At 32.7% G+C, this 13,234-nt stretch overlaps 1 protein-coding gene across 9 annotated transcripts in view; it reads right to left on the bottom strand.

Moving 5' to 3' along the window:
• Positions 1 to 13,234, bottom strand: part of kug (FAT atypical cadherin kugelei) — an 837,087-nt gene that overhangs the window by 119,307 nt on the left and 704,546 nt on the right. For all 9 annotated transcript variants that reach the window (XR_013005376.1, XM_076401386.1, XM_076401385.1 and 6 more), the window contains one exon: positions 895 to 1,102. Coding sequence is in view for 8 of the 9 variants with exons in the window: in XM_076401386.1 (XP_076257501.1) it covers positions 895 to 1,102 (208 nt within the window). In the remaining variant the exon portion in view is untranslated. The remainder of the gene's footprint in view (positions 1 to 894; positions 1,103 to 13,234) is intronic.

Below are 13,234 nucleotides of genomic sequence, written 5' to 3'. Positions count from 1 at the left end.
CGAATTGAAAGTGGTTTCGAATTTTATTACCTTAAGAATATGATAAATTACATGAGCCATAAATACACTGTCCGGGGTTTTTTAGAATTTGACACATAAGTATTGCTGAAATATTTTAGTGTTTTCTGTTATTTAGCTTAAAAACAAACATTTAAATCATAAATTTTATAAATAGGATCATAGAAGCCTTCACGTTTTACAATTAAGCCATACATTTTACCAATAAATCAACTTGTCATAGAAACAATTATTTATTTTATTGCTAGATATATTTTAAAATATTTACTAATCATCACCTTCGACATTACAGAATGACGAACAAGTGCTGCACGATAGTCTTCATGTGATTTTTATCCGTTATCGAAGTTGACACTATTATTGCGATCCCATTCTAACAAATGGCAGCCCAGCAGAAAGAATTTAAGCATTGCCTCAATATTTGTTGAAAAACAACCTATGAGGCTGACCAAAATTGAAGTCGGTAAATTATCAAAATAAAGATTTGTACTCAACAGTATTATTATTTTCTTAATTTATTTATTGATAATTTTTTTTGAATTACTACTACAAATAGCAATGGTACTTGTAAATAACAATGGTACTTGTAAATAACAACGATTTCAAAGTTAAGACCAAAGTTAAATTATAAGATCGCAATTCCTAAATCTAAAAGGCGACCCGACCCTTCTGTTACCTATTTAAGGTATTCCGTAAATAAAATAAACGTTTATATTGCCAAAATTCAGTCATACATGCCAAAAAACTCTGATACCCTGAATGAGAACGGTGATCAAATTTTACGATTCAACGTGGTCAATCAGTGGAAAATCGAAGGGAGGTCAACGAAAGAAGGAGCTAAATCCTATTAGAAATATCTGAGTGGTAATTACTCACCTGTGGTGGAATTAATGGCGAAAAATCCTTCGGGATTCCCCGAGGCTATCTTGTACGATATTTGTTGGTTGGGGTCCTTATCTCTGTCGCTGGCCTTTATTTGCAGGACCGACGATCCTGCCGGACTGTCCTCTCGAACGACGGGATAATATACAGGGTATTCGCTCAAGGGTATGTTATCGTTTTCGTTAACGATTTCGATATAGATCTGTAACAAGAACGAATGTTTTTTAGCCCATTAGTTTTATTTTGCTGGTTTATATGTTGGAACAAATCGTCCAAGGCCCTAATAAAAGCATATCAAAGACTGTGTTTCTTTATATTTTGTAAATTCAAACGAAGAAATTCGATTCAAGAAACGGCAAGTAATCATTTAATAAAAAATAATTATATAAAGGTGGCATTGGCATGATTAGATTGTTAGCATAAACAAGTAATCATGACAACATTAAAAGTGAATTAGAGTCTTAAGAATTAAGTAATTAACATATATTAAGATATTTCCGCTTTTTTATAATGTGTGATATCTAAAATCTTCGTAGATTGAAAGTTAACAATGGAATCCCAAAAGAGGAATAACAGTATTTCTCAATTGACAAACAGCTTAGATCTACATTTTCGTAGCAATCAATATGGCCAAAGGGTGTTGTTAAACAAACATCTTTGCAGATTGCAACAAGAAGTGAGTGTGCACATTAAATATATTAAATACATTAAAACAGCCTGACGTAGCTATAATGCTGGTTTATTCAGTGAAAGTTGCCACATTAATTAAAAACAAATTAACAACAACCTAAAAAGGCTCCTGTCTACACCTGCATCATGATGACGTGATGACATGCATATTTAATAGCTGTTTGAGACTGAATCATGCTTGGGAATGTTTTCAAGATAACACAGATAATTATACTTGAATATCCGTTAAAACAGTAGAAATCGCTGCTAAAAAAGAGCTTGCTAATAAACTATGATACTATTACAATTTATGATAATTAACATAAATAAACCAGAATCATCACTCAATAATCAACCTTAATTTTTTTTACAACGGTACTTGATGGGGCATATGAATTAAAAAAAACACTACCCTGTAATATTCCTAGATATTAATTTCACAGCATTTATATTATCTGGAACAGATACATAAGATGCGCGAATTGTTACATGCTGGAGTCGCATGTATTTAAAAAAATTTAGAGTTTCGCCCGAAGGGGAATTCTAAACATTCAAACCTATTTCGGCTAGAGTTTCTCAGGACAATGCTTTGGGAGCACTGCTGTAAGAAATTATCTCCCAATAACAAAAGAAATACTACTTGGAACATTCACATTACAGTCAATTACAGAGCACAATGAATATGACAAAAGACCTAACTTTGTTTAGAGCTATAGAAAAGTTATAAGTGGTGGTCAATAAGATATGGACTATGGACTAGAGACTGGAAAACAAAAGTTTTTAGATTAGTTACCAATGCTTGTTTCTACGGATCCAAAGATGATCTCGAAATCAAATAGATCCACGAAGTTATCCAAGATTTCGCCTTAAAAGTTGAAAAGGTGACTACATCACAGCAACGTGAAAGCAATACAACCGGTGGATAACGTGCAAAAAACAGCTTCTGGTTGCTCAGGTTCAAAACTTTGTGATATTAATACCATTGAACATTGAATAGGACGAAATAAATTTGGAAAAATCAATAACCTGTTTTCGCATTATTTCTAAAGTATTAATATTTTTAATTTGCTTTTTAAAAAGGAGGAGTTTGCTTTTTAAGCACTAACTATAGCATATAAGACCTCGTAGAAATATTTTTGACTACTGCTTTTATGGTGTAATGGTTAAAGTGTTTAGCTCCCAAACAGAGACCTCTGGTTCGATTCTCGACGGGAACAATAATTTTTTGTTGTTGTTTTGTTAGAACACTTGTCAAATCACCTAAGCTAGACAGTTATCCCCGGAGCCTGAAGCGGAGCCTCCTTATTTTCAATCATTGCCTCATTATTCCTTTTTTTCGTCATACTAGCTGCAGCTTTACATAGCCTGCTAATTGTAATATTAAATAAAATAACTGCGTACATTATTAAGTAAATATGTAACACTAAAAAAAGAAAAATAAAATATTTTTAACAAAAAAATTGAACCGATTTCAAAGAACAAATAAGGAACTCACTAAAAATTAAAAATATAATCAAAACTAAGATTTTTAACATACAAAAATATGTATATATCATAGTAAAAACGAAATACTGACTCTTCCATAAAAGCAAGCGACAAAGAAAGCACAATAAAGGAGACATTCAATATTACATTTTTTAAGCTGAATGACAAAAGTACCGATAACGAAGTACGCTTAAAATCCAACTCTAAGCCGATCGATTTCCCTTTTAACAAATTTATAGTTTAGTCGAGAACGTTTGGCGCCGAATTGAATGGATTTCCGCGCTCTGATGAGATCGAAAATTCGATTTTCCTGCATCGTAAAATGTTCACTTTTATGTTTTAGACACGCCAAATAAATTTCCGCCGCCTCTCTCTTTTTTTCGCCGTCTGCATAATATAATTTATACCTGCGAGAATGTGCGGGTGAAAGGCGGCCACCACTCCCGCCGAAAGTGCGGAGCGAAGGGGGTGAAGTCTACGTACGGCCGCCCTGCGTTTCTTCCGCCGTTGCGATCTCAAATTGAATTTCGGCTTTTGAACAGGAAGGAAAAAAGTTTATATATATTTTTTATGTATAGTTCTCGAGCCGGGCGTCGCTCTTGCGAAGCCGAGCGCCTTTTTGAGGATTCCGGTCGTGTTAATTCGGTTCTTATTCGTGGCGTTACTGTCTTTGATGAGTTACTAATGGACAGAAGGGAAAAGGGAATAAGATATTGGCGACGGCTTGGGTTTTGGCTTTTCAAAATTTGAAACTATTAAAATAATGTATCCAGCTTGCCTAAGCTACAATACAAAATTCGTTAAGTCTAGAACGTCAACAATCTGCTCAAGGGCAATAAGTATTATTATATGATTTCAGTTATATAATATAACTATCCTGACATATAGTAGATCACTTCAGTAAGTGATCTCAATCTTATTCGAGATACTGTTCTAACTTATTTTAAAGTCTATCCTACCTTATTCTAAAAACAATTTTAGCTTATTTTAGAGGTTATTAAATCTCACTCATATGTCTACTAATTAGTTCGTATGGCATTTTGCGTTTGAACCTACACACTTCACATGTATTTGAGAGTACTTCGCACTAACACTCTATGGGGATATCACGCTGAATCAGTTTGTTGGACACGTAATATGGGACATCTACGATGACTCGCGATACTTTATTCTGGAACCTCTGATTTTTGCTTTGATACGCTACGTTTTCAACCATAATTCGACTTTGTTAAGATAAAGTTAGAGGTCTCTTGTGGCTGATATTGGATCCTCGTGTGATGATAAAAGCGCTGTATCGTTAGCATATGTTGTAACAGTAGTGTTTCTTGAGGTCGGTGTGTAGGTCAGTGTATTCGTCACCCTGTTTGACAATAAAATGTCTGTCTGTGAGGTACGATTTCAACAATTGAAAGTGCGTATAGGGCAAAATCCTTTCCAATTTAACATGCAGTCCAGTGTGACACACCTTGTCGAAAGCCTGAGAAATATCGAGAAATGCAGCGGAGCAAAGTTTTTGTTAATTTGGTTGACTAATCTATGTATTTGTTCTATTGTTCCGTGTTTATTACGGAAGCCAAAATGATGGTCTGGAACAATAATTCTCTCCTTTGCGATTATTTTAAGTCTATTAATGTATACTTTTTCGAATAGTTTAGAGATCACAGGTAACAGGCTTATAGGACGTTAAGAGGAGACTTCTTCTGATTTTTTCTCAGGTTTAAGAATCATAATGATTTGGGCCACTTATCTCACTGCTATCAGTGATATTTAAGGTAATTGAAACATTCCCGTTGAAAAGGATAAAAACGATTATAGAGAGAAAAGATTAATACGTACACATACTTTTTGATTTGTTCGACAAATCGACAATTGATGAAAAACCTATGAAGGTAAAAAGATATGTCAGTGAAGATATGTTAGATGGAGCACAAGCCTTCGATAGAACACAGCGAACTATTGAAATCTTATATTACAGCCAGAATGTCTAGAGCTAAACAAGAGGAAGCCTACCCTACAATAAAAGAAGCTAGAGCAGGTGTATTGGGGCCAATTCTTTACCTACTCCACACAAATGGAAGCCACAAATGGAAAATATCACGATGGCTACATTTGTTGATGACATTGCGATTTTTGTTGATGAAAATAATAGCGAAGAAGCCACACGAAAATTATAACAGACGAGTAACAATATACATAATTTAATCCTAACTTGGAAAATAAAAATTAATGAAAGTAAATTTGTGTATGTGTAATTTACGTATACTTAGACCCCACAAGCACCAATAGCAATAAATAATACGATCATTCCATATAGCAACAACGCTAAGTGTCCCGGAATGAATCTTGATGGAAAACATTGTTGCAAAGGAGAAAAGGAAAGAAATGGAGTTTGAGAAATGGAAATTGGTTAATGGTAAGAAAATCACAATTATCAGTACATAATAAATTGTTATTACACAAGCAAGTATTGAAATCTATATGGACATACGGAATTCAATTATGGAGATGTTCCACGAAAAGTAATATAAATAAAATACAAGTTTTCCAGAAACAAGACCTAAGAAGTATTGTACTGAGATACTAAAGACTGATTACTTATATCGAAACCTTCAGTTGCTGACTGCCACTCAGGAAATCAAGATAATAGTAAGCACATATGAGGACAGCCTCCATTCTCAAAGACCATATCGAAGGATACGAACTGGACACGGACTCAAAAGAATCATCTCATTTGATCTTGTGTAGTGTAGTGTAGTGTAATGAGGTGAATTTAATAGAAAAACAACAGTGTTTATGCAAAAACATTATTACACCAGAGACTAAGATAGGGTCGATGGGTCCTCCCAGATCTACATATCTAGATTAAGTTGTTGTAGAAACAAATTATAGGTTAGTTATTAACGACTAGTAACAATGTAATAAGACACTTCACTCAAGCTCTAGGGAAAATCCTTATTCAATTCATCACTTAATAAGGCGGTATTAGTAATTGAGGAGTGAAAGAAAGCTTAGCATCGTCACAGAATGAATTTTGGCCGTCTATGTCTCATTTATTTTATGCCATTTCTGCCAATAACCAGTAGTGACCAGGACCAGATTATAGGGCGGGTGGTAAAACAAATAAAAGCGCAATCTCTCGCTCTTTTTTCTATATTATATTTATTCGTAGATTAAAAAAACTGTTTCACTGAACTACTGCAATTTAATTAGGTTTAGGAAGCTTAGGCTCCGAAATGTTTGGTGTTATTTTTATATCAATTTCTAGACTTTTTCTGTAAAGTGTGAATTAATTTGGTTGATGATAGTTACACTATAAATTTATATGTTAAAGTTTGCTAATTAGAGATTTGGGTATGTTATATTGCTAAAATTTAAACAATATCTTTCTTTTTCAGTTTTGATGATTTTGAATTACAATCTAATAAAATATTATGTCAGGAAAGTTTTGAAATCTGCACGTATCATTAATGATCTACAGATTAGAAAAAAGTTAAATGTTCTTGAAATTAACGAACGTATGGGGTAGTAATGCTATCTGAAACTTCGGAAGTTATGTTGGAAGGGTTGTAACCTCGGTATGCATAGCATCAACAATGTTCAATGGTTTCGATTTTGCGATTATCTGTGACGATTCTCATTCCAAGCCATTCTCAGGTAACTCAGTTTTATCTCATTTATTCTTATTTATTATCAGTCTTTATTCTATATTGTTGTTAATATATAATTAATGCGTTTTAGCCTAATACTAAAAGAAAATTTTTAACGTTGGGAAAACATGTAAATGTAAGATATAATAAATGTAATACTAAATAACATATTTGTGTTGTTACAGTAAACTACGCTATGCTTACAGTAAATTATTAGATGATTGCACGTGCTCAGATAATTTTTACTTTTATAAGACATTTATTGAGCAAAGTTGATAAAATTTACATTAAAATATTTTCCATTATTTTCTATTATTTCATTTTATTTTCGTTTTAATTATTTACATGTTTACAGCAATATGCCGATACGTTTAAAAAAACAGAATTGGTTTGGCGGATATCCAGTTATTGGATAGATTTTCGCACTTCCTCGAAACCGTACGTCAGCCAAGTCACCTGCTCGAGCTGTGTATCCTTCCTAACTCTTGCAACATGTGGACGAGCAACGTCATGTAAGAGTATAACTTTGGGTCTTTTACTCGCTATTGATCAACTTTTTTGGAAGCTGCTAGGTAATAAAACTGCAATGTTGAAAAGACTCGAAATGACATTTTCAGTCGAATCTGAACTGATATCTGAATGACATAATATCGGGACGTACATGAAAATCTGAAGAGGTGATTCATGACTTGAAAGTTTTAGTTGATATTTCATCCAATAAGCCAATTCATTGCATTTCCACCTTTTTTTTATATATATGAATATTATTTTAATGAATACTAATCGATTTTTTCAATACATATACATATCAAGATTCTTAAAACACCTCATTTTCCTAGCGTTATTGGTTTAATTAGATTTCGTCTTCAACTCATGGACAGAAATTGTTATATGAACATAAATAAACTATAATTTTTAAGAATGTCCGTTTTATAAGATCATGTTCTTAATATCTAGTCTCTGCGGCTGTTTTGTTTGATCACATAGTTTCATATAACTTCTCTCATACAAAACAAATATAGAAAAAGCTAAATCAGTATTTTATGGAGCAATATGAACTTCTGCATTTTAGCTCTAAATATTTCTATAATATATATAATATATAAACTATATAAACTTTAGTTACGCAAAATATCGCATTCATTTGTACGTGCAATATTGTTAAAAAGGAGGTGTATTAACATGTTAAAAACGAAATTACAACGAAATATTTTAGATTAAAACATGTCCCAGACATTTGGAAGATGGCGAAAATTATAATGATCCCAAAATCTGGGAAGTCACCATTCGAAATAAAAGCCTTTAGACCTATGTCACTGCTGTCAGTAATATCCTCCTGTTGAAAAGAATAAAACCGATCATGGAGAAAAAAAAACCTAATACCAACACACCAGTTTGGGTTTATTAACAAGCTTTCAACAATTGGCCAGGAAAAAGCCTACGAGAATAAAAAAGTATGCTTAGCTTTATTCTTAGATGTAGCACAAGCCTTCGATAAGGTTTGGCATGAAGGCCTTGTTCACAAACTACAGAAAATGTTACCAAAGCAACACACCGAACTACTAAAATCGTATATTATAACCAGAGTCAAACAAGAAGAAGCTTACTCTACAATAAAAGAAGCTAAAGCAGGTGTACCACAAGGAATTGTACTAGGCCAATGTTTTATCTACTCAACACTTGTAATATAACACAAATGGAGAATAGTACTATGGCTACATTTGCTTATGATACTACGATTATAGCTATCGGAGACAATAGTGAAGAAGCCTCGCGAAAATTACAACAGGCAAGTGACAATATAAATAATTGGACATAAGCTTGGAAAATAAAAATTAACGAAAGTAAATCTGTGTATATACAGTTAACCTACAATCAGACCGTACAAGCACCTATAACATTAAGTAATACTATTATTCCATATAGCAACAACGCTAAATATCTCGGAAATAATCTCGATGCAAAACTTCGCTCGAAGGAACATAACACATAAAGAAGAAAAGAAAAGAACTGGAATTGAAATATAAGGAAAATTATTAAATACTGAAACCTATATGGACATACGCAGTTCAATTATGGGGTTGTTCTGCAAAGTAAAATGCAAGTAACATAAACAAAAAAGATAATATAGGAGTGATTACCAACATCGAGACTTTCAGAAACCCACAGTAAGTGTAAGTCAAGAAATCAAGAGAATTGCAAGTGGTATGAGGAAAGACTCCATTCTCATGAGAATACTGAACTATTGCAGCTTTTGGATACCACCAGAACAGGACACAAAAGAATCAAACCATCTGATCTTGTGTAGTGAGGTGCATATTATAAAAAATACAGCAGTGACATGTATAAGCATTATTTTACCAGGGACTGAGATAGGGCCGATGGGTCCTCCTAGTTATATACCTAGATTTACGTTACCATAAAGATAAATTTTAGGTTAGTAACAATGTAATAATTAAATAATAAAAAAAACGAAATATTTCGAAAAAAAAAACGTTCAACAAGTTCTCATATGTAATTGATAGTATTTATAAAATATAATATAATATATCTAAAGATTGTCAAATAATTCAGTTTAACAGAGAGATATGTTTTCATAAATTCTTCAGATCAGTTTTTTTTGGTTTGTGACAAGCAAACGTCCGCATTACCACAACGACTACCCGAATACTAAAACCTGGATTACCTTTCATGCGGACTGAACAAATCCCCGATATAATATTCCCGTTTAATTGAGGCTTTTTTGGCTTCCGAACTCATCTGATATTCTCTCGTTCTATCAATTCTTCACAATCCGGTTAAATAATCCTAATCCCCTCCCCAACGGCCGCTCCTGAAGCCCTTTGCTCAGCCTTAGTTTAGATATTTAGGTCAAGTGTTTTATCTCTTAAAATAGTAACAAATAACGTTCAATTGAAATATGATTAGAGGTATAAAGAGAATTGTATGACAATATTATGTTGCGGTTTTAAATATAAAAACTGTACTGATTACGAATATTTCTTTATTGTATCGCATGCAAGGTGACTTTAATATTCTTACAATTATTAGTATTTGGGGTTGCATATGTATACACTAAATAACCTGATACATAACTCGATTTTCGACATGATATATAAGAAGAAATTAGGTTGGGATATAATTAAGAAGCTTGTTAAAGAAAAAGCACTATATAAAATAACAATTAAGAACGTAGTTGAATATTTGGTGAACAGAAATCGAGTGTTGAAATCCCGAACATATTATGCCGACATAAATTATATTTAGAATATATTATTTAATATATTATATAATATTTAAAAAATATATTTACAGCAGATCTCAATGACTGTGTCTTTAGGCCTTTAAAAAAAAGTGATTTTCGTTTATAATTTGAGGAATGATCCAGTCCGGACCCGGACAAAATTCGGTGATGAAAAATTGGAGGAAAAAGCGATGAAAACTCTCATTGATATATGGAAATAGGAAACCCTATCCCACCCGCAGTAGTTACTCATTGCGATCAATGACAAATGACAATGTCAGTGTTGAGACAGGAGTTTACATTTTATGAAGATTATAAAAAAGGGTTGATTCATCGATTTTATCTAAAGATGAGTATTTCAGATCCGATATTTAATATTTGTTCAAAATGCCAAAAAGCGGCCATGAGCAATATTTTTTCAACTCAAACATCTTTTTCAATTTAATTTTAAATAAATATTTTAACAGCAGAAAAACTAATTCCCCCATATATTAAAACTTAATAATATTGGATCATTGCACATATTTTGATCAGCTGTATTTATCAGTGAAAATTCGAGGTATAAATGTAAACTAGCGTTCTGTGGCGCTGACATTTATTCACATAAAATAATAGTTTTCCATTTAGTATTATTGCGTTATCCACTGTATATAGACTTGATCTTGGTACGCTCAAAATTTTATTTTCGACATTTATTACTTTTGTTATTTGATATCTGCTTATATTTGATAATGCATTCTGCTATCAAAGCCCATCAAATTCTTTCAGAATGCTATTTATTTCAGAAATTTGATACTGGCGATATTAATGTCAATAAACTTTTTTTTATTAAATATATCTTACGTTAGATATGCTTAGCACAATCTTGACTTACCAATTAAATTATTACTGTTTGTCGTAATTGCATCAATACACATGCAAGACGAATATTGAATAAATACCTATAAAGTTTATATTTCCTAAATTAAAAACGAGTGTGTGTGATTTCATTCGCTGAAATCTTTGATTTCGGGGTCATCCAATAACATAAACCAATCTCTGATTTTTGGTCAACCGACTAACCAGTATGGTTTCCTGATTTTTGTGCGATCTGATCTGTTCTGGCTCTTGTCTAACATGATGTTTCCAATTTAATCTACAATCAAGATGGATGTCGAGGTATTTACACGATTCTGCTTAAGGAATCGGGCACTAACTCAATGATATAATTAAGTTTTTGTCATTTCGCCGCAACGCAAAATTAATATGGATATATTTGTAGATCTTTATTTACAGATATTTATAGATCCTGTCGTTCTATAGGCAAAGATATATCTTTTGCAACAATAAATGTATTGTCGGCAAATGTTCAACGCAATGCAAAAGTACTGTTTCTCTTGTGGTTGGGATATCAGCAATCTAGGTGAAACTCCAGCCGAAATAGGTTTAAATGTGGAGAATGCCCTTTCATGCGGCAGCAATTTCTTGTAAATTAGATCAAAGATTCAAAATTATTTCAAAGACCATACCTGGTCAAAAGTTTGTGAAATGTCCAGTAGTATTGCGGGGCAATATTTCTGATCGATTTTCGGTCGATTGTTGGCGGAAATTTGTTATTTTTGTAAATGGTTTAATACACTTTAATAGCAGTTTCTCAAATAATTTTAATATCATACCAGCGAAATAGTCCTATAATATCTTCTGTTAGTTTTTCGGGTTTTAAGTATAATTATTTGTGTCATATTCCAACATTTTGGGACATATTTCAGTGCTAAACAGGCATATTAAATACGTATATCAACATAATGATTACTTTTCGCAGCTCCCTTAATAATAAGGTGAAATATAATCAATTCTAGAAGCATTTTTAAGATTGAGTTAGTTAACAGTCTTCGTGATAACTTTCAATGAAGAAATCAGATTTACAGCTACATTGGACTGATAAAAAGTCTGTTGACGGATTGTTGTATCTTGTAGATTCTATATGATTCGGTTGGAATATAGATAAATGATAAATGTTTTGCGAACCATTCAGCTCTCTCGTCGTTACGTCGAACCTATTAATTTTGATCATTTTTAAAAAGCGTGTAGTCTATTAATTTGTCTAAAAACGATGACATTTTTAGATAGCTTAGCAGCTTTATTCTTAGATGTAGCACAAGCCTTGGATAAGGTTTGGCATGAAGGCCTTGTTCATAAACTACAGAAAATGTTACCAAAGCAATTCACTGAAATACTAAAATCGTATATTACCACCAATTCAACCATTCAACAATTGACCAGGTCTACAGAATAACAGATGTTGTTGAAAAAGCCTACGAGAATGAAAAAAAATGCTCAGCTTTATTCTTAGATGTAGCACAAGCCTTGGATAAGGTTTGGCATGAAGGCCTTCTTCATAAACTACAGAAAATGTTACCAAAGCAACACACCGAAATATTAAAATCGTATATTACAACCAATTCAACCATTCAACAATTGACTAGGTCCACAGAATAACAGATGTTGTTGAAAAAGCCTACGAGAATAAAAAAAATGCTCAGCTTTATTCTTAGATGTAGCACAAGCCTTGGATAAGGTTTGGCATGAAGGCCTTCTTCATAAACTACAGAAAATGTTACCAAAGCAACACACCGAAATATTAAAATCGTATATTACAACCAATTCAACCATTCAACAATTGACCAGGTCCACAGAATAACAGATGTTGAAAAAGCCTACTAGAATAAAAAAGTATGCTCAGTTTTATTCTCAGATGTAGCACAAGCCTTCTATAAGGTTTGGCATGAAGGCCTTGTTCATAAACTACAGAAAATATTACCAAAGCAACACACCGAACTACTAAAATCGTATATTACAACCAGAGTCAAACCAGAAGAAGCTTACTCTACAATAAAAGAAGCTAAAGCAGGTGTACCACAAGGAATTGTACTAGGCCAATGTTTTATCTACTCAACACTTGTAATATAATACAAATAGAGAATATTAACAACATCTTCTGTTAGTTTTTCGGGTTTTAAGTATAATTATTTGTGTCATATTCCAACAATTCTATTAACATTTTTAAGATTGAGTTTGTTAACAGTCTTCGTGATAAGTTTCAATGAAGAAATCAGATTTACAGCTACATTGGACTGATAAAAAGTCTATTGACGGATTGTTGTATCTTGTAGATTCTATATGATTCGGTTGGAATACGTTAGATAAATGTTTTGCGAACCATTCAGCTCTCTCGTCATTACGTCGAACCTATTCATTTTGATCATTTTTAAAAGGCGTGTAGTCTATTAGTTTGTCTAAAAACAATGAC

The sequence above is a fragment of the Rhynchophorus ferrugineus genome, unplaced genomic scaffold, assembly GCF_030347505.1.
Source record: "Rhynchophorus ferrugineus isolate W39M unplaced genomic scaffold, kcgeb_rfMv2 rfM4, whole genome shotgun sequence".
Classification (NCBI taxonomy): domain Eukaryota; kingdom Metazoa; phylum Arthropoda; class Insecta; order Coleoptera; family Curculionidae; genus Rhynchophorus; species Rhynchophorus ferrugineus.
Note: the sequence above shows the minus strand (reverse complement) of the source record. Positions and strands in the feature narration are given on the sequence as shown.